The sequence below is a fragment of the Achroia grisella genome, unplaced genomic scaffold (genome assembly GCF_030625045.1).
Source record: "Achroia grisella isolate CSIRO2021 unplaced genomic scaffold, CSIRO_AGI_Agris_v1 utg109, whole genome shotgun sequence".
Taxonomy (NCBI): domain Eukaryota; kingdom Metazoa; phylum Arthropoda; class Insecta; order Lepidoptera; family Pyralidae; genus Achroia; species Achroia grisella.
Genome location: NW_026712573.1, coordinates 3893644 through 3918061, shown reverse-complemented (window position 1 = coordinate 3918061; position 24418 = coordinate 3893644). Strand labels below are relative to the sequence as shown.

At 33.2% G+C, this 24418-nt stretch overlaps 1 protein-coding gene across 1 annotated transcript in view; it reads right to left on the bottom strand.

The window, feature by feature from the left end:
* The window catches only part of LOC131847632 (nucleoporin 88), a 136432-nt gene extending 112527 nt beyond the window's left edge, over nucleotides 1–23905 (bottom strand). The window contains exon 1 of the mRNA XM_059197247.1: nucleotides 23628–23905. Within this exon, the coding sequence (XP_059053230.1) occupies nucleotides 23628–23837 (210 nt within the window). The 5' untranslated portion in view covers nucleotides 23838–23905. The remainder of the gene's footprint in view (nucleotides 1–23627) is intronic.
* Nucleotides 23906–24418: the final 513 nt, after the last annotated feature.

The following is a 24418-nucleotide window of genomic DNA, read 5'->3' as shown; positions in this document are numbered from 1 at the left end:
GATCTATTAACATAGACAAATAGTTTATTACAGCTAATAACTCCCTCACGCTAATCTACAATTAACAAATCGTATAAGTTCAAAATCGACTAGTCACTCCCACGCACCAATATTAATATCCACCCTTAATCATTCCGTTCATTTAAAAAATAAAATTATTTTAGGGTTCCATACATATGACAAAAAGTATTTATGACTTATAATTAATCTGGCTCGAAGGACCAAATAATTTACATTGACGTAAAACAATTTCAACGTGTGGATCCAAAATTACGTATATTGGACAACAGAAATTTGATTAAAGGTTTAGTACATGCATCTTACTAGTATTATAATCGCGAAAGTTTGTATGTATGGATACTTAGTTTGAGGCGAGACTTCGCTTCGCTTTGTATGTTCTACCGATTATACAACGGACTATGTTCTGATGAATTGTTCGACATGATGCCTACGGCCACCTTTTACCATCGCACCGCTCGCCATCGACAGGGAATTTATTCCCACACGCTGGGACCTAAGTGGTCTCAAACAGTGCGGTTTCAGTGGAGCTTCCCCCCGCGTACACTTAGGTTGTGGAATGAACTTCCTGCCGAGGTTTTCTCAGGAGACTACAGCATAGGGTTCTTCAAGAAGGGTATATTAAGGTTTCTTAAGGGTCGGCAACGCGCATGTGACACCCTGGTGTTTCAGGCGTCCATAGGCTACGGTAACCATTTACCATCAGATGGGCCGTATGCCTGTTTGCCACCATAGTAGTATAAAAAAAATGGATAGATGGATGGAATGGATGTTTGTTACTCTTTTACGCAAAATCTACTGAACGGATTTTGGTGAAATTTTACAGTAATAAGCTTATACATCGGAATAACATAGGCTACAAATTTCATACGGGTGAAACCGCAGGCATGGCTAGTAGTTAATAATATTCAATATATCAAAACAAGGCACGTATCATCACCTAGACGACACTAGGAAATGTATTTGATTAGCGACCACTGACCACCAGGGTGAGGGGGCGAAATAACATGCAATTAGTTAATATACTGGAAGCTACACCATGAGTTATTTAAAAACTATATTTTTAATTATAGTTTTAACGCGTTTAACGTTATTTTGATAAATTAAAAAGAAGTAATTTGTTTTTCTATTTATATACGTATATGCTAATCTTAGTACTAAGTAAGAGAAGAATAGGTATATGGGTATCTGCTTTTTGTTTCGATTGATTAAACAGAAAATTACCTACACGAAATTTATTTCAAACTAGCTGTTCCCGCGACTTCGGCCGCGTGGAACCTAATTTAATTTTTCTAAAATAAAAGTAGCTTTAGTTACTTCTTACTACGTCAGCTACCTGCTAAAAAAGGTCCCGTCAAAATCAGTCCAGCCAATTCAGAGACCAGCCGAAAAAAATTGTAAATAATGTTATTTTGGTGTATGTACCATATGCATGTAGTAAAACACGGTTATTTCAATATTACAAACAGGCACTACAATTTTATTTATATGTGTATAGATTTTAATAATTATATTCTAGTATTATATATATATTACTTAAAAATGTACTTAAATTAATATTAAGTCTTCATCTGATTGTCACTCAAACATTCATTTACGGAGTAATAACATTTAACATTATTAAAAAGTTAAGACTCGTTTGAAGTAATTTAGGTTATAATATCTATTGTCTTCAGAGTGGCGATTGTAAATCCGTCTTGTCATATAATACGGGCTAGTACTATTTAGCCTATGTTTAGGCACGTATAATTTGAATACCAAATTTTTGTCATAATAAGATGAAATTGTGTTAGAAAACGAAGCACAAAATAAAAAATCTAGAATGAAATAAAATAAACAATAATAAATTTAAATCCGATGTTGTTATTAAAATAGAATATGGAAAAAGATAGACTGTATCTTCTAAAATCCCATTAGATGAATATGTTAAAATATCTCATGTATAGAATTGTAGAATATTAGTTAGCATTTTTCATTTTGCAAGGAAGAAATTTTAGCAAGATTGGACTTAAAATTTGTTTACTATAAAAAACAAAGATCAATGTAAAAGATATCTATTACAGCTATATATTGATATCTCTTCTAGATATTGCCATGTCGTGGATTTCCCCATTACGTCTGATATTCCCACAGCGGCGCATGGCGTCCTGGAAAATATTTTTAAATAATTCGATAGTGATCCGGGGACGTTTCGTAGATAGTGGCCTATATAATTTGATCCGTCATATAAAACGAATGGTATAGCTGAGGAGATCAGCTAATGCAAGCCGCAGAACGTACGTGATGGCCAAGGGCTGTCAACGTGACTGATTGTTGATATAACTGGAGCGGTCTTGATAAATATGGATCCAATGCGGGATTGCAATATATCAAAGTATTAGAAATACAGTTTCCGACAAAACTATTACAACTTAATGGATTTATATTATTTTGTCTAATTCCGCTACAATTAGCATAAGTGAGACCACAAATATTAAGTGCGGGAACTCGACTACCGTAACGATCTTCTTCGAACGAATTTGATCACCAATAGGTGATCAAATTCCGACCTGTTCTTGAGTCCACACAAATACACGTGTTTCATCGAGGCATCATCAAGGATTCTCTATAGTTGATCAAATTCCGACCGTTATTGAGTCTACACAAACATTGCGACATTCGCCTCTGAACGAGGCATCATCAGGAATTGATAAAGTTCGGGTATACCTTAATGACTGTTCGGCGACCAAACCGTGACTAACTATCACTATTATACCAGAGTTCAATTTTAATACTTGCACATTTCCGCGGAAGAAAGAAATAAATTCAGCTTTAAAACTTGTAATAACAAAAACTAATAATAATTATCGTTAAATATTTGGTATTTCTATCTGTATGTAAATTTAAGGTTAATGCCTTTGCTTATTAATGATTCATTGGGGCGTAATTAAATTTATATAGACATGATTCTAGCCTAATTTCTGTTTTAGGTAAAGTTTGCGAATTATTCTCAAATTTCTATCAAATCCAATTTCTATCTAAAACAATTTTCGGGTGGCAAGTAATTTTTTTTCATTGTACTTAAATGATTAACAATTGGAAACATTAAAGATTATTATTATATTTTATCATTGCTTTGTTAATTATAACTGATTTATTTTGTTACTCAATTATTTTGTACTTTAACAATTATACTATTTGTCAGTTTTTATTTAAACGAAAACCTAAAAATGTAATTTTGAATTTATTTAAAAGAGCAACAAGTAAGTTTTTTGCTTGTTCTTCTTGTAATGAGTTTGAGTTCCGAACGAATGGTAGAATAAAAAACTATATGATTATTCAAAACCGCTTTTGTATCATATTTATTTGAATAAAGATTATTTCTATTTGTTTCATTAATAGATTGAATAATTTAACCAATGAAATGTTGCCAATACTAGTATCACTTACAATTTTCTTTATAAATATAATATTATGTTAGGATCACCCTATAACACCACTAAATCGTGCAAAGGAAGCACACGAGGGCACAAACAAGGGGACAGTCGAGTCTATAATCATTAATCTCGACGAGTTTAATAAAAGGAGATTATTTATGGCGGCGTGCCGAGCACTGGACGCTACTGTCGCATGATTTAATCCCATTAGATCGGAACCCGTGGCAGCCGTGCCAGATATCAAAGTGGTGTAGTTGGACGTTGAATCGAAGGAATTGTTATCTTTTGTAATTAGCAGCTTAATATATGTCTTTAAAACTTTACATTTTACAAATTTATTTCTTCCAATTTAGCTGTTAAATAATATTATTTTAGAGCTAAATTTGCAACATATAAGGAATTAAATTTGATGACGAATCTTATTAATATAATGTGTACCATTTACTTTTTATTTGGCGAATTTATTGTATTGATGTCTATTGTGACTCTAGAAATTTATTAAAGCTGATAATAATAATGATTTGGTTGTTGCAAGTATAATTAAAAACTTTAATTGTTCATTTTTCTACCTACACGCCTTGTACTTTAAAGGGCAGATAGAAAGAACCGAAAGCGTAGGGCGAACGCCTTAATATTCACATACTTCCTTAACTTATGTAGTAAAACAATACACATATATCGCAAGAAAAGAATCACAACTTTGGTGAAAAACACAAAGGATATTATATATTACATGCGTATAATATATCAGATTAATATCATGTGACAATAATCTACCGATGGCCACTAAAACTGCCCCACAACAATAAGAAACCGAAACACAATTGAACGCAAAGAAATATTTCCGCTAAACCCCCATTATATTAGTAGATTAAAGAGCACTTTACTCAATATTCCATAAAATATTGCCTCATAAATAGAGGGCAGCTGCGAAGACGTGATCTAGTCGAGGCCGCTGGTGTAATCCCGTTAAAAATTGCCAAACAGAAAACAAACCGACAATAGCTGATGGTTATACATCAACTGGCTTAAAAATAAGAGAAAAAAAAGGTACACGTTAGGAAAGTCGGCACGGTGGTTGGATGATGGCCGAAGACGAATACCGGGCGGTCCGGGACGACAGATATGAATGGAATCGGATGGGTGTAATAGAGACTGGCGCGGTCAGGCTAAATGACCGCCATCCGGACGTAGACAAAAGCGAATCCGCTGTAATAAAGCAGGATTGATGAAAAAGCGCTAAGCCACGCCGATATAATGCCGCAGTGTAAGTTAACGGAGAAAGCGAGTAGTACAGTATTTATATAAAGGCTTACACTCTATGTTCAGCCTTACTGGAATCAGGTATTTAGTTACAATATCTTGTATTGCATTCTACACTAAAAAAGAGGAACCTTACATAATGTATTCCACATTAGAGACTTAGAAAATAAAACACTAACTTGATATTTTCAGACACCAGCAAAAAAAAAAAAAAGAAATCTAAGTCCATTTGAAGTAACTGTAAAACGCAGTGCCTTTTTCAATTTAAACGCTGGTCTCTCATCCTTCAAATCGCGCCTGAAGATGTCTTCCCGGCGGCTTTAATACAAAGCTATTGCTATTACTGAGATCGCGACGGGCGCGGACCATCGAACACTGCCGGCTTACTGGACTCACTTTACGGGGATTTTGGATATGACGTAAAGCACTCACTTAGTACCGCTCTCGCCCTCTGACCGACTTTTTCTTCTATTTATTAGGATATATACGGGATGAAGAGAAGATTCATAGGATTAGTTGCGGGATCCAATATGGTTGGATATTTCGGATGTTAATGAAAGTTGGTTAATAGAAACGGTAAGATACAATTCTAAAGGTTTATCCTAATAAACTATGATATAAGGACGAGTTGGCAGACATTTTGAAATAGATTAAATTACAACAGGACAGCGATAACGACGGTAACAAAGCATACACATCACTTAAATGAATCCTAATTTATTAACAACCAAGCAAAAAGCGGAACGGTTACAATATTTACAGTTGACCCGAAATTAGCGTTTCTTACCCATACCTTTGTTCGGAATGAAACAGAATACAGAACAGGCCCTGCAGGGACACCTGCCAACCATAGGGTCACAGTAACATATATTAATAACACGTTAATTTATTAACAAGCGCTGTTTATCCAGGGATTAACTGAGAATAGTTTTAGTTGAACAACAAAGGGCCGAAAGGGTTCAAAGCGAATTTCTTGCCGACATATTTACCTAAGGTAAGAGGAGGTGATAGTAATTTTACGCGCGAGAGGTCCGAGCTTTGGTTGCGAACAAACATTGTTCTATGGTACATGCCTCAAATTTTGCTCGTGTGAGATTAAACGCAACAACGGTTTCTGAATATCAAAATCTGAAGTTTGTTTGATGAGATAAATATTTCTGTAATTGTTGATGTGGACTTAAATATCTTGACATGACATCGAATGTGAACAATATGCTAGCATGTGCATAAAACATGTCTACACGTTATTAATATTTAAAACGTGGCTTTAATGCAAACATAGTTTACGTTTAAGACTTATTTGAAATATCCATTCATGCACAAAGCATATTTTCTCATAAGCAAATATTTTTGCAGGTTGAAATTACATATGCGACGGAGAACGTTTATTAACACTCCCAGAACATACACATCAAACTCTCTCGCCGCAATATAAACGTTCAAAGATCACAAAAGGCAAAGGTCCAAAACCGAAGAAATCCATCATTAATGAGGACCGGCCACATGTATTGTACCACTATTTAACAACTACCTACTCGCCGAGGATTTTGTACCAAATTAAACTGGACGCCGTATGGAAAATAATAGAAACTCTTTGTTGGCTACACGGGGAGAGCAAATAAAACTATTGTTAGGAATATTAATTAATGTGAATTGTAAATTAATCCGTAAAGGTTTCGCTTCGGTGTTGTTTGTTGCGTCGGTCCCTACTATTATTGTACGGATCATAATAAAATTTGTTATGATTAATTATATCAGAGGTATTTATGTCTTAATTAATACTATTTTATAGTTATTTCTTACTACAAATTAAATACAACTTTTTTAACATTATTCATCATCATTATTAGTTTGAAAATAACAGTACCTGATTTTTTTTTCTTCTCAGTAGGATCGACGTTCCATATGAGGTAGTACAATAAAATAAGTTTGCGGACTCCAAATAAAAAGGACCATTAAAAACTTATTATAACTTATTTACAATAAGTCTCATCTTAACTGAATTCAGAATACTACCTATTATTATTACAATCGATGAAAGATGAACCAAATTGGAAAGGATAAATTAAATTGCTCAAACTTATTACAGTTAGCTGATCAAGGAAACGTTTAGTGCAGAATTTTGCTATTCCTCTATAATTACAAACTACAGAACTGTGCAGTACAAGGTTGGAATCAGAGATTTTAATTGTGTTAGTGAATCAGTAGCAGCCGACGACGTGCCTCGCGATTGCTTTTTTGCAATATTCCTCTTTCAGTCGAAGCAGACGCTAATTAGGTACTGCAATTTAAAATACATTCTGTTTACAAGAGATGAATGAGGTATTGACTTAAATGAAATGTTTTACATAATAACTATTAATCAAGAAAAAAGATATATTTTAGATAAATTAATCAGAAAATTCATTTGTAAAATAACTACTACTTTGCACGGTTCATTACAAGTTTTTGAATTTCTGGACTTTATTATATAGATAATATGTAGAAATTGAATATATGAGGAAACTAAAAAAATCGCCATCGTAGATACAAAATTAGTATATATCAAATTTGATGTAAATTTCAAATTGGATCAGGCTGGACAACGTGTGTAACATATACAATGCATAAAAATAAATAGCATAGTAATGGAATCATTGAAAACTTAGGTATTTTTAAGATTAAAACAGACGTCGATCTACTGTTGTAAAATGAAATTACAGCCCAAATAAGTACAATGAAAACTGCACTATACATATACAAAATGTTAAGCAAAATACTCAACATCCGTCGCGTAAAATAGAGAAAGAATCTGATTTCCGAGTGGGGAACCCTTCAGTTTCCTGTGAAGTGGCATTATAATTATCCCTTAATGATCGTTTGGTCTCCATCGGTATAGCTTCAGTAAGTATTAATTCCATGCACTGAATGTTGGTTCACATTACAAATGGATATTTAATTCAAATCAGATTCTATTACACATTTTGTATAAGAAATACAGATTCTAGTATCTTCCATTCATCTTATAAGCTTCCAATTTGTGGAGATTATATCGCATATTAATCTAAAATTAAATTATAAATAAAATATTAATGATTTTTATTTAATGAACTGAGCCTCCATTTAGTCAATAAATTAAATTATTTTTATATTAAGATAGGTATAATAAATCTTCAAAACCTGAAATAAAAGCTTAAAATTCATAGCACAGACAATATTATCTGATTGCACTAGGAGTGAGTTCGAAACGATTTCTATGTCGATTATCGCATGCCTCTTATTTGTCATTGTGTATTGTTTATTTATATAAAAAAAACATCTATAGAAAAGAGCAACACACAAGTTCCTTGCTCATGCTTCTTGTGATGAATCTGCATTCCGAAGTGGTAGAATCAATAATAAGACTATTCAAAAGTGCATGTATTGAGTTTATTTTGATAAAGTTTATTTCTATTTCTTATTTTATATAGTCAAAAATATTTTTTAATAAAAAAATACCACGATCCACCCCACTAAGTCTGTACACAGCCTACGGAAGTGCGCTTTCGAGTCGATTGTTTCATGAGATTTTAATAACGGTGCAACGCAAAGACCAAGTCGACAGGGCATTGTTGACTTCAAGATGTGGGCATGGGCATTCTCCGTCTCCCTCTGAATTCCCACTTAAATGAGTACTCTTTGATTTTATTAAACTTCTTTTTATGTATTAATTGATACTAAAGAAAGAGTATGGGAATGGTCATATATGATATTTTATAGTTATTAGTAGACCCAGCCAAACGTTGCTGTGGCTAAGGCTCTTGAATGAAATAATATTGCTACTATAAATTGAGATGTTAGCTATGCTATCTTTCAAGTTGGATCAAATTGCACACAATGTGCGAATCAAATTTGCAATCTGTTCAGTAGATTAGGAGTCCATCGCGGACAAATAACGTGACACGAAATTTTTATATATAAAGATTGTATTTGTTTCTTCTTTCTTGTTTTCTGATTTTTTTTGGAATTTATACTGTGGTATAAAACGTGTATGTGTGTGTATTTGTTGATGTAAATAAAATAAATATCTATCTATGTAGTACTGGTCGCCCAGTAGTCGAAAATAGATCATAATTAATGTAACATTAATTAAGAATATACACAAATGTATAATATGTTAAAGACAAACAATATAATATATTCTCAACTTGTCCACAGACTAACAATAAACAAAAAGAGTACAGATGCGTGTGTCGAATACATGATAGAGTCAGTTATGTTTTATTATTGTTTTGATTTATTTATAATACATAATAAAAAAAGCTAATATTGCATTCTTCATTAATGATTTTTATAAAATACAAAATCAGCTAATTGCTATTATAAAAAGAGATTTCGATAAGCTTATAAACTGACATTTAAATACATTATATCCATAAATTAAAACAATTAAAAGTATATGTAGCAAGGCTACAGACGAAAGTACACAATAACAATAATCAAAAACTAATTAATTCTTGATAGTCCTCAAACTATGTAATATAGAGTTACCAAATGCCTTTAAACTCTTAACTATGAAATAATGGTCCGTTAAGATCCCTTCGAGGTGTTCAGCGCCGCAACACTATTAGGTTCTTTGTCCTCCGCCCTGGTTGTACGTTTAGTGCCAATAAATAACGTCATTACCTGTTCACGGGACGTAAGGCATCTTTGCGAACAATAAGCAAATGTGGGACGCTATTAAATCTATTATATACAGGGTGAGACATCGGTCGCAGTTTATTACGCCCTGTAGATGGATGTGAGAGAAAATGGAACAGGTATATGAACATTTCAAACCAAATTTATAACAGCATAACGATTGGCAAGTACTACATATAATGTAGTATTATTTCTTAAAAAGTCTTAAATTTTACATTTATTAAAGTTTTCACTTTTTGATATCGCTGTTCTAGCGGTTAGCACACCACTTTCCTTCCGAAGTTCCAATCTCCGTACGATGCACTCATTTGTATTCATAAGTATGATTGTTTGTATTGGCCTGGGTGTTTTCTATTTATATTATGTATGTATTTATAAAAAAATGTATTCAAGTATGTATCAGTTGTCTAGTACCCATAATATAGGCACTGCTTAGCTTGGGATTAGATGGCACTGTGTGAGTTGTTTATTATTATGTCCAGAGTTATTTATTTTAAATGACAATTAATTAGAAGTGGTAAATATCAGTGCAGTACAACTTTACTACACTTTATACACTATAGAATTACTTTATGTTTGGCTAAAAAGGACTTGTACCCAGAGCCGTAAAATATTAATAAATAAATAAAAAGTTGCAGTACGCTGTACAACTTTTGTACAGTGTAGGTACTACAACTTTAATTCGCATATGAAGTGATTTGCTTATAAAGTCAATAAAATTTAATTGACTTTATAAGCAAATCACTTCATATGCGAAGAAATTGTAGTTTTTCCTTTAGTACAATATTATCTTTAAGCGGCCACAGATATTCCTCTAGGAATACCAGTGGCCGCTTCTTCATTCGCGTGAAAATAGCCTATGATACTGATGTATCTGTAACTTAGCGTAAGTTTCAATAAAATGTAGTTTTTGCGTGACATAACTAACATCCATCCAACCACACAAACAAACTTCCTCGTTTATAATACTAGTAATTTAGAAAACTGTGAAACTATATTAAATTGTTTCAGATTCAGTTTCCACTTCCAGAGTGACATATTTTTTCGAGCAGCAGCTACTGGGGGGCAATTATCCACATCTCGGACACAACAGCGCAGACGTCCTCCACTCACAATGGCTGCCACTCGAGGTCTCGCTGTAACGAATCCACTACTCCTATCAGCTCCCTTCCGCGGAACTAGAACGGGATTGTTTGTGAGACACTCTCGTGCTACCGGTTAATGATGTATAGCGAGGGTTCATTAGCTGCTGCTGTTCACGCCTATTTAAAACATTCCGCATTTTATGTTCACTGGCAGCCATTTTGTTTTGCGATATAAGTAATTTATTTTCTCATGATCTGTTGTGATTTTTACTTTTGTTCCATATATATATTGCTCTGCATTATATAGTGGTGTGTATATATTTTGTTAATTACATTCTAAATCTATTGTTATTATGTGTATCGCAATTCTAAGCTTGCACTGAATAAATTCCACTTACATTTAGAATTTATATTACATTTTTTATTTAGTCTTCTTCGTTCATTCAATTTTTCGATTTACAAATGATATTTTTTTATAAACATATATTGCCACTCAACTAATTATTATTTAGCTAGATCAGGCTGATTGGTATTATTTTACAAACATAATGGCACTCAACTAAGACTGTATTTAGCTATATTGTGTTTATAGTGCTTAGGCAATACTACTAAAAAAACACAAGAACGTTAATACAGAATTTACGATTATGTTTTCAATATTAATTAATAATAGTCGATCTCATGCAAAGAATAGTCATTGAAAATATTTGAACTTTGTAATAATTTTGTTTTTACTTATTTCATAACCGTTACATTTACAAAACTTTGATGTTTATTTTTATTTTATAGTTAGCATCTAACAAGCAAAGTAGATATAACTACAGAAACTTACAGTATCATTATAAACATAACAAACAGATACAAGATACATAAAAAACTCCTAAACAAGTTTATGCCTAGGTGTAACAAATTTACTAAATGAAAATTGTCTCTAGCTACCCACAATTCCGATACAATTAGCTACGTAATCAACATAAAAGCTTCCAGTATCATGAAACAATTTTATATTGGAGAAAAAATCACAAAGGTGACAAGAATAAAGCCCAACAAAGAATATTGCTCTTTATTGCCGGTGTACCGTACAATCCATCACCGCTTGCTTTCAATTGTTCGCCGTTGCCCTGATCATTATTTAAAATATAGATGAGAGTGTTTTCTTTCCAATAATCGAGACTGCGATTGAGGGTCCAACACAATGGCGTTATATCAAAGAGTCGCCTGTAGCGAGCGGGGACTAGAGGACTAGTCTCGCTTATTTGTATTAGGAAATTGAAGGTCTACTGTCCATTCTATTGAGGACTCTGGGATTGCGTTTCTAGTTTCTTTGATGGCACGGTTTTAGGGTTCATTAAAAGGAACTATTCCAAATAGAAGAATCGTTGACTATTTTTGTTAGTAATTAAAAGAAATAAAGGCTTATTAATTTAGAAATCTTAAATATACTATAGGATATAAAACTAGGAAGGATCAAGAAATCACAGATTAAAAAACAATAGCATAAAAAAAAAAACTAAAAGTTAAGCTATAAAGTAGTCGTTTATAAACAGATAGAAAATATTTTTAATACAATTTGGGCTTTTGATTTTCTGAAAAAATAAATCATCTCTTATTCCGGTTACGCCATTAACATTTATATTTTTGTAATATTTAATTATAATTTTGAATAAATGGCCAAGAATTGTCTATAAAAGATTTCTGTTAGCGCTGAACAAACTTTATTTGTATTTCATCATTCACATTATCCAATGTAGAAGGTGCTGTATACTAATCTGTATCCTAATGACGATGATAATTAAAAAATAGATGTAAAATCATTGAATCATTAAATATGAAAACAGAACCTCTCGCAATCGGCTCCGTTCACAGCTGGCGTCCTATTAAAAAGTGCCAGGAGCAGGGGGATCAATTACGGTGGTCTTTGTGAACATTATATCGGCACGCAATGAAAAGAGTTATGATTTTCTTTGATACGACGAGACGCGGTTTGCCGAGTGAAAAATCAAAGGGCTTCAGCGCGATGCATGACGAGTTTTATTAAGATTTAATGTCGGCAACGACACTCGGAGGCGGGAAAAGAACGAGTCTCAAGTATTCTGTCGCGATGCACGTTTACATGACGCTGTACGCCGTTTTGGTTTCGCTCTCAAGTGCAGCGTGGCGGACCCAGCGTTTTCGCTGCATCTCGTGTAAATAAATACGCGAACTGCTTTTAATTATTCATAGTTTCCATTTGTGGGGAAATGTTATTAAATAATCCTGCACTCGTAGAGATATTTGCAGTTATTATCTTTTTTTGTGGGATATAATTTTTTACTAGGTAATGCGAGTATAATTTGAAGAGCTTCTAAAACGTTATCTAGGAATAGTAGAAAATTGTACTAGGTTCCTTTCTGTTTAACTTGTAAGAACCATGAGAGAGGAGAGAGAGAGGATTATATAATAATGATTACAATAATTTAACGTGTAGCGTATATAATTTTATTTTAAACAATATCATTTAATCTTAGAACCGTACCCATATTAGAATTTCATACGTAAACGGAACAAATAGTCTGATAGAAAAAAATATTCACGATTAATTATTTAGTTTACAATTTGTTCAGGGACCTAAACCTGGCTACCACGTAAGAGTCTGTATAAAAATAAAAATAAAATACCAAGATAACGTTGCTACTATTAAGACCTTTGTATCTAAAATTAGTCGATACAATTCCATAGTTCTCTAAAACATATCTAAGTATGCGCAGGTTGCATGTGCCTTATTTTACCTGACCTGTCCACGTATATAAACGAATTTACATGGCAGGTCAATTTATACAGGACGCAGGCTATACTATTTCATTGGCTTAACATGATGAGTTAATGAACACCCGTGGGCTTACATATAACGTGTATGGAGCCAAGGTGGTGGGGGGTCGCACCCGTCTTACCGGAACAACTTGAAGCACGAAGTAATATCGACTTAGTAGGAAGAGGTCAATATTTTAATTTACTTTATACAATTTTTAAAGATGATTATTCAATTAAAACAAAATATCAGTTAACCATGTTTGAGTTTTCGATCATTAGCAGAATGACGCATATGTTGTAGTAATAAAACAGTTATATATGTAAATCTGTGCAAGTCTTTTTATGAGTGATAATGGAATGGTGCACCCGCCTGCGCTAACGCTTAACGCTGGCGGGGCACTAGTGGAGGAAGATAAGATGAGTATGAGGTCAGGTCAGTTAGCCAGTTTGGGGGAAACAGCGTGGAGGTCAACCTGACATGGTACATTGCTAGCAATAAGATCATCAGACCATATTACTAAAAATTCCCTTCCCCCTGGTTCGTAAGGTTATAGAATGGTGAGGGGAGATGACAAGCAAGAAAGACGGATTAAATTAGGTCATTTAAACTATCGGTTCATTAGGCACGGTATTTCTACAGAAGACAAAATGAAAGTGAATCTAAATAAATCCTACATTGCTACAAATTGAGTCAATAGTACCATTATACTAGCAATCCGGAGGGGATTCAATTACTAATAGAGCACACGAAAAAAAATAAGCCTATAGACAAAAATCTTTCTAAAAATAAGCCTATAAATAATAACATCTTTCAAACAATACAGACTATATTACCATACGTTATAATATCTCTGTAATTTTTTTATTACTGAAATGTTTCTAGAGGTTTCCTTCCAAAACACACATTTGCACTTATTTTTATTAATGTAGACGATAATTTGAAAAGATTACATATACTAGTGGTCACCCAATGTTTGAAATTCGACTATAATTAATTTAATTTATGGTTAACAATATGAATCTATTATCAATATGACATATGCGTGTATCGTAGACGCATCACAAAAAGAATGAGCAAGAAACTTGTGTGTTGCTCTTTGAATATATTTTTTTAAATAAATAATTATACAATAACAAGTGTCAAATATATGGTAGTGTGTGTAATGTTTTTTTATTGAATTGATGCATTTTTATGCATAATCAGGTAATATATCCTGCACTCCTCTATATATAAGTGCGCAAAATTTCATACACGTCCGTCCGCACAATTTTCATGAAAGGGATACAAAGTTTTTGGTTCACGTATTAATATAACGATACTGGAAATGCTTATCGACGTGTTCCTAGCCTTAGAAACCCTTTAAAGACCGTGCGAGGTAATTTATCCTAGTATCGGCGTATCAGACAATACACCAGATAGTAATAACTTATGACGTCAACAGTGTGTAGTTAATTCTGTCTGTTCGTTAGGGGCCGAGATATATTGTCTCTCGGGAACCTGTTTATCTTATACTTCTGTTATTAAGCCCCATATGATGGTCTATCGACGGAGTAAGTGATATCTTAGTTTATGTACATAACTTGATAGTGGTGTATAACCGTTTTGTAGTGAAACAATTGTTTTACTGTTACAGTAATTAATATTGCTTTATTTAATATAGAAATCCGTAAGTAAATTTCCTAAACTAAATACTAGTATTAAACAACTGATACAATATTATCTAATCTCTAATCTCTAATAAGAATATAGAACACACACTGATAAATACAATCATACTCATGAAAACAATTGTTTGTATCATGGAAGGAATCGAACCTACGGCAATCGGAAAAGGCGCGTATAAAAATGCCACTCAACATTCAACGATTTTGATATTATTTAAATAATCCAAAATCGTACGCTACGATTGACCTCAGATATAATTTCAACTTCGTCGATTTATCCACTTCCATCACTTCTTACAGCAATTTCGCAAAGCACACAAACTAGTACAAGTTCAATGAGTAGCCAAACTTATTAACAACAAACGCCCACAAGCAGCCACCTCTATAAATTACTAACAGCACCTCCACACTATCGAGACATTATTAATTAAAAGCCTCGTAAGGAAGCCGCACCTGTCCCAAAGGCGTACCAATCGGGTTAACAAAGAAGGCCCGATGCCTTGGGCCAAAATCCTTTCGAGGGTACATAATCCGGACACGAAGGACTAAGTATCGATACAAGAAGCCTCTAATGGTTTATGGATTATGTTTAGGGTTACTTTGATTGTGTTGATGTAATTTGGATATGTGAAGTATATTTCACTTAATACCTACGAAAATGTTAAGGCTGAGATTAATTTTATAGTTATGTAAAACGTAATTATTATCATCGACGAAGGATCGGAAAACAGATAAACAATATATTTACTTTGAAGCAAGCAATTAGAGCAATATTTACATTTCAATTAATATGTTCAATATTTTTGTGATCTTCTTGATAAAAAATTCTTGTCTCGAATATTTCAGACATCACTCGACTACATCACATTATTTACACTACAATTTCATGTTTCTAGAAAAACCCCAAAAACTATTACTATATATTTTTACTGGTTTTCTACTAAAACTGATTCTATTCATTACATTTACAAAAATATTACGATACGATCCGTTTAAATTTTGCGAAATGAAATTTTCTTATTGATGTCAGTGTAAATTGCTAACGCTTTATAATTAGTACAGTCACTGAAACTCAAGTATCAATCAATAAAACTACGAAAACAACAAAGACTACAAATTCAACACAAGTACCAAAGTTTGTTACCGCTAAGTTTGCTTGTTCCTTTCAAGCCAATCTTCGGTTGCACAATAAATAAACCCACAATCGGAACAAATGGACAGGCGGCAAATTAAACCCAACGGTGGTGCATTTCGATTCACATACATTAAGCACATCGATCTAACACGTCTAAACAAAGGCCTGGCGAAATGCCTGCAAACACGCGACCGTCTTAAGTTCCTCCAAAATCTGAGGTCTTAAAGTTGGATTCTCAACTTGGTGTAAAGGCATTAAAGTTACAATTTCGTTGTTAGTCCACACAATAGATTTTATCGGCCGCCAGTTAAACAGTTCTGTAATGAAAAGAATTGATGAATTTTCATATCGTATTTCAAAAGTACGTTATTTGGTAAATACAAAATCAGTGAAACTATATTCAAGCTGATAAATGACTGATGATAGTTAATATGATATCACTATATTTAAACTTTATTCATTAACAACTAATGCCAATGTTTGTCATTTAGGCAATTGTTTAGTACGTAATAGACGTAGCACAGAAAGTATGTGTACGTATGTATACGACCAAATATTATTAAAAAACTGAAACTTAACGATCCATACTCAATAAATAAAAGAATGTGAAGTATAAATCTAGTTAATTCAAGGAAAACTCAAAACAATACTATCAAAGACGCTACGACACGGTGTAGAGTGCAGTCGTTTAATGCGGCACAAGCAAAAACAAAACAATCGGATGCTCACCTCCTCGCGTCCGGCTCCGTACACTAAATTTACATTCCCCACCATCCATCCCAGAAGTCCATCCGGGATGGTAATAAAACGATCTTAAAGGCACGGAGGAAAACGTCTTAAAGCTACAAGGTTTAAGGCAGGAGAGGAGAGAGTTTTCGACATAATTTACTAATTGCAGATTAGTAAACAGATACAGGAATATTACACGATATCCTAGCAGACCCCTCGTCAACGAAGATCGCAAGGTATGATTAGAAGTAAGTATTAATATAGATTTTCTTGACAATTCTGAATATAAGCACGATTTTCCTTTTGTCTCACTATTGTAAGACGGCACGTACGTACTTACGATGCATGAATTTAAACACTATATTATAATTTAGGTATTTTAGATTACTTTAACGTAATTTAATTATTTTTTATAATTCTGAAATAACCTTAAAGTCTTACACTAATTTGGACAATTTCATTAAGTACATAATCTGGTTATATAAAATCGAAGCCGATTTATACAAATAATGACGATAATAAAAGATATTTTGAATTTGAATTTGAATTTGAATGTACTTAAATGGGAAACTATGGCGAAAAGGATTATAGTACAATAAAATCTTCAATATCTACACTGAGTCTGGAAAAATATTAATTTCGTCCACGTCGCCAATATTTATTCATCGAATAAGGATACATATAATGCGGTACTTATAATCTAGTATTTTCCGCGGATTCTTCTAACTTGTGCTAGTATAAAACGGCCGTACAGACCGTGCCTTGAGATATACGCCGTAGGGCACCAATCTTTGCCGCGTGTTTACAGGCTGATGCTATCTAGTAATTGTGACAATATTTGCTTAGCATTTATGTTCAGAATGCGGCCCAGGTTAATTGGTAGGGACCGAAGATTAAGGTTTAAAGTGAGGTTCAAGTTGGCCTTATTAAATCGAAGGTAGATTGCGGAAGTAGCAAAATATGAACTTCCTCAATTTTATTATAGCATCTTGTAATAAAGATGAATACATCTACGAAGATGTTATTAAGTTTTTCTTTATCTCCGTCTTCACTCGTATGTCATACATTTGAGGGAACCAACAAATTAACATGGCTGAGAAAAAATAGACAATTTTTCAGAGTAGGTACAGTTTCATCAAGTTTTAGATGCAGAAAGATTTGGCTGAATGATAACGTGTAGATATATACGAGTAGGTTCTTAATTTCATTCTTCTAAACTACTGTTGGAGAATTGGAAATGGGAAATAAGTATTCAGGAAACAGAATTATAAAAAAGAACAGAAATATAGAATATGTTCAGTCAGTCAGTCAGCCAGTCATCGTCAGTTAAAACAGTTATAATTTACTTGTTTTCTTCAAATGTAAATTTCAGGATTTTCCTTTCTAGTAGATGCTTATACTAGGTGAATACTAGGAACCGACCGTAAAATGTATTAAATCTAAATCAGATTAGACCTATTATTCAGAACTCAGGTTAAGTCTCCATATATAGATTTTATTATGTAACTAGAAATAGCATATCTAAGCTGATGTGATTTGCTTTATAGATGTTCTGCAATTACCACTATTTATAATATATTTTTATGTTATTATTGTAGTAAATAATATTTGATCGAAATTAAAGATATTACTAACACTTATTAAATTATTTTAATTTGATGTTCTAAATAAAATAAACAAAATATATAATATGTCAGTAATGCAAACGGTAAAGGCACGTTTAGCGGACTTAAGTGCGGCGTTGTCTAATCATGAGTGATACAGAGAAAATTATTGGCGGTGCGTATAATATTGTTTTGAAGGCAGAAAATTACTAGCAATTCTCTTGATTACATACCAACGATTTCTATACAGAAAGGCTTCTGAATCACCCCATAAACGGTTCACATCCTCTTAGATTTAGGGGCGTCTTGGCTCCAACGACCAAGGTGAAAAGTACACCTAAGTTCAGATTAACAATCGGCCCGGGCAAAGGGCTATGTTGGACGCCAAAGGGCGAGTACGTTGCAATAAATCCTGCTGGATAGTCCCGTAACGATGTTAAGGGCGACTAGTGAACTACTGAGACCTTGTAGTCTGTGTTATCTGTCGATTTTCAAAACCAAGTCTGAAAAACAAAGCGTGATACGCATACATATTATGCGTATCACTTCGGTACGTGTAAACTTATTTAATAATAATAATAACACTGGACAATTCACACCGCGCTATCTCTATAGTACCAAGGTAAGCAGATGTTGCGTTATGGCTACAAGTTAAATATATTTTTTTGTAAATACATTCATAGGAAGCACCCAGACAAACAAATATACACACAAATACAAATGTTTGTACTGTTCGAGAAATAGAATCCGCCATCATCGAAAGTAAGGCGATGTGCTAAACCGCTAGACCACCGAGGCCGTCAAAAAAATTGGAAATTTAGTTTTTTTATCGAAAATCTTAATGCGAAAATTACTTGTTAAAAATTATAGATTAAAAGTAATTATGATTAAAATTACGAATTCATAGTGTTACAATATTAGCAATAGATTCCTTAAAATAAGCTTATAACATATTGTATGTACGCGATATTCTGCTTTCTTCACATATGAGAATTTTTGTGTCTGTGTATATCATTACTTTATTTTGTTGGGTTATTTCCGCTAATACAGAACATAATTAATGCTTCGCTCATACTGTCTCCAAAGTCGGTCTGTACTTACTTTTACACACTGTCTATACTATTGTTATTACTACTATTATGCCTTATTGATGAATAAAGTACAAAAGGAGTAATAAATGAATTAGTGTATCTACATATATTGCGTAATTTGAAGACCGCAATTTGAATGGCCACAAATCCCATCTCTTCTAGCGTTTTCAGTTAGGTCCGAGGCAATGTACCGGTCACTATAAATCGGCCAATGAGAAGTAGTGATTTAATCGGAAACCCCAGGGTCCCTCAGGAAGCCCATTAAATCGTATGGTCAGAGGATAATTAATTCGGCGGTAACGTTCCAAGTGAGATTAATGGCGGTCTTGGAAATCGAGAGCTCTTTTCAATGGTCACTGTAACATGTTCATTGTTTAGTCCCGTAATTGATGGATATTGCTTGTAATTTGAATTTCGTGGTGAAAAACACTTGGATAAACACATTATGCAACGAACTAGTTCATGCCTGTGACTTCGTCCGCATGACCAAAATAATATAGCTCTATCTAATTAAGCATACGGTCTATTCGATGGTAAATGGATACCGTAGCCTGAAATATCAGGGTGGACATATGCGCGTTGTCCACCTTTAGGAAATCTTAATGTACTCTTCTTGGAATAAGCCATACTGAGGTCTCTAAAGCGATGGATTAGTCTAACAGCAAATACTAATCTCATTGCTGTCTGAACTGAATACAATAAAAAAAATTGTAGTTTTAAAAATTATGTCTCGTTCCTTGACGCTATATAATAATGAATGACTGAAATTGAAATTGAGGGCCTCTAGAAAGAATTTGCTACAGCCCCTGCGTTGCCATAACTAAGTCTTTATAAAAAACGCTTACCACGGTCTACGTACGCCAGAAACATCAGAAAAATAGAAGCAAAAAGTAGTATTTAAAAAAAAAGATTACAATAACTTCCCCGACGCCAGACTTCAACAAAAACTAACTTAAAATCATGAAAACAAAGTAGTTTATAAAAATTACACCCTCTCTTCCAATGCTGGGCAGTAACAGAAACTAACTTCAAATCATACTGCAATAGAAATTTAGAATCACTTGAATGAATTTGCATCCGGACCCGAGCCTCTAGAGAAAACCTCGGCCGGTAGTTTCCACAATCAGAGTGTGCCTGGGAGGAAACTGATCTGAAATCGCACTGTCCCTAACCACTTAGGTTCAAAAATGTTCTCAAATGTACTATGTGAAATTAGGTTAAAACATTTTTATTTAGGCATGAGATATAAACTCATAAGTTCGAATGGCAAACAATATGACGGTCTGCCTGATGGTGAGCGGTAACCGTCATCAATATATACATAATGTACATGAACAGCGTTAAACAATGGATATCACGTTATCATGTGACAGTCGAGATACCACATAGCTTATTATAATATTTATTTTTTCTGCAAAAACATTATTATTTATTTATTATAGAAAAAAGTTCATAGTGCTGATAATATTATCTGATTGTACAACGAATGAGTAGTTTCTGTGTTGATTATCGTATGCCTATTCCTTATTAATCTGTTTTTATTCTTAAACAACATTTAGTATGTTTACTTAAAAGAGCAACTTGCAAGTTTCTTGCTCAGTATTCTTGCGATAAGTCTGCGTTTCGACTGAACGCTAGAATATAAAAAAATATGAAAATTCAAGTGTTTATATTAAGTTATTTTAATAAAATTATTTCTCTTTCTACTTCACATATGCGTTGCCATTCAGGGTTACGATATTATGCCTCTTAAGCTGTAGTTTCACTACCTGATGCATTCTACAATTAAAACAGGTTACAAAGCAAGTTGCTTGGCTGAAATAGGTGAGACTGAGACACTTTGCAGTCTACCACTGGTAATCACATTCGCTTTTATATTACAACCAGCTGACCTGCGAACTTCAAATAACCTTCCAGTCAAGCACACTTTCGCCACTAAAATATTTACAATAACACTATCGATACAATCATCAGGACTAATCGATTTAAAACTGACAGTTGTCATTTGATCCCAGCATTGATTTATTTAATAGAGACGTTTCCTAAATCCTGCTTATGAAGTGTGAAGATAATCTATACATTGTGTGTCTGTTTGTAATATTGAAATAACCGTTTTTTACTACATGCATATGATTATAAATACAGTCCATACACCAAAATAACATGTTTTACAATGTTTGTCTGTCTATCTGTTTGTTCCTGCTAATTTCTGAAATGGCTGGACCGATTTTGACGGTACTTTTTTTGGCAGGTAGCTGATTAAATAGGGAGTAACTTAGGCTACTTTTATTTTAGAAAAATAAAGTTAAATTCCACATGGATGAAGTCGCGGGAACAGCTAGTAATTCTCTGACACTTCAAACAGCAGCATCTAGGCCCAGGTTAACCAGAGCTTGTGTTATGGGTACTAGACAACTGATATAAATACTATATGTATATAAATGTATATATATATATAAAACACAGACCAATACAATCATACTCATGAAAATAAAAACTTGCACCATGTCAGGAATCAAATCTGCGACCAAGTATTTAAATATTATAAGTACAGCAAACTTACCTCTTTTAGTATATAATTAAGGTATTAAACCCAGCTTCATAATAAGTCACTAATGCTTACCTGCAAAATGGAAAAGATACACAATTTAGAATTTTAGATTATTAACAAATAATGGAACTAGTTCCCTTGCCCCATCCATCATCCCTCTGGGTCTCATTGCTAACCTTACCATACAGTATTGTTAGCTATTTCAGTCGAGAAGAACAGTTAAACAATTTATATAACAAATGAGATTTTTTTAAAATAACTTGAAAGTCAAACTAGCTCCAGTCCTCCAGCGTGCGCCCCACATTATATACTCCTGACATACAATTACAACATATTTTATTATTTGTCTGTTCATACACATATATGCAGATTTTAGTGCTATTTTTTTATTAAAAGTTTCGGGCTAATGTCAGGTGCTGCAACCTGCATAGACCTATTGTGCACATCCATTTTCAAAATTCAGAATCTTAGTTCTAAGTGAGAGAACAGGTAATGGTAAGTGGTAATCATGGCCCATATATGTATATGGACAACATTAGATGTGGGTACTTATGTTTTTTTAGTGGATGATAATGGAATAATGCACCCGCCTGCGCTAACGGTTTACGCTGGCAGGGCACCAGTGGAGGATGATATGATGAACATGAAGTTAGGTCAGTTAGCCCATCGTGATAAGTTCACTGGGAAATTATCACGATGGTTTCCAGGGGGAACAGCGTGGAGGTCAACCTGACATGGTACATTGTTAGCAATGGGATCATCAGTCCACATTACTACCAATCCTCTTCCCACCTATGTTTTACCTAATCCACACAAACAACTTTGTTAATTGTATACTACAACAATGTCAACATTGGTTGAAATATAGGCTACTAGACAGATTAAAGAATAAAAGATTTATATAATTATTTCTTCATGTAGATAAGATTTGCTTTTGTTGCTTTACTTTGTTTACTCAGAATCTTACTTAATTTAATAATATAAATGCAAGTTTGAAAGGATGGATGGATGTTTGTAAATCTTACATACAAAAACTATGGAATGGATTTTGATTAAACTTTACAGTATAGAACTTATATCTTAGAGTAACACATTGGCTATAATTTAAAAAGATGTTATGTAAATTAGGTGTAATATATATAGAATATAAAGGGCAAGTAAATGTGATGCAAATGAAGGTGCAAGCTAATATTTTATATGGTACACCTTATTCAGAGCATTTTGTTGGAAACATTACTGTCATAGGAGAATTTCAATGAAGCTAAGCGGACATATATGATATCCATTAATAAATGTTTAACGGCCGGAGCTGACCATTTAATTGTACCGGTAGAAAATGTGGGTGAATGCAATGTGACTTATATGATTTTAGTCTGAGGGTACAATTAGGTATTTGAAAATATCTATGAATTAAAACGCAAACTCATATGTAAACTAACCATTAACCATTACTACTAATAATATTCACTACTTGTTAAAGAATTTAAACGATATGTTGTTCTTTAATAGGATCACAATAATGTATGTGAATGTCAACATAACCTCAAATACATAAGTAACAAAACATTGCCGGCATTTTTATAAACGAATGATTCACACAGTAAGATATTAATAATATTACCTGATACTGTGTTTCGTCGCCACGTTCCTCCAGTTGTTTCAAATTCAAACACAATATACAGTTTTCAGTAGCACTCCAAACATATAACACATCGTCCCTCAATAGCAACAAATTGCACAGTTTTCCACTAGGAATTTCTTTGAGACTGTCTTTTATGTCACGAAATATTGCATGGTTTGCCAATTTAGTTTCATATAAACGGGAATCCATTTTCAAATTTACTTTGTGAATTAAATTCCTATTTTGAAGTGTTTTGTATATTTACGTTTGACATTTGACCGTTGTAGACATTCTGACAGAACAAAGACGCCAATGTTACTTGGTTACGGATTAAAATGGAACTAAAAAGTCATTTCTTTCTATTCCTTTACGATAAGGTTGATTTTACTTTGGCACGTGGAATGATAGCGCCATTGAAGTATCATTTTAAATTAGTATCATATGAATTGCGTTTAGATAATGCACTAAGCTGCTTTAGGTAACTATTTTATATAATATTTAGTAAAAAAACCCTATTGGAAAACAGAATGATTATAATCGCATATTTAAAAATAATTAACAAGAAACCATTTCTGACGACAATTTGTAATATATTTTTGTTAAATAAAACTTACTCCCAGTTTTTTTGTTCCATATCTCAAAATATTCATTAATTGTTAATTCTATCAAGGCAAGAAATGTATCGTAAATTATTGTTTATGTACTTATTCGATGTTTTATTTATATTTTATCCAATGCTAACCTAATGAGATATCACTATATATTTCTAGCAGATAATCTCTTAGTAGGTA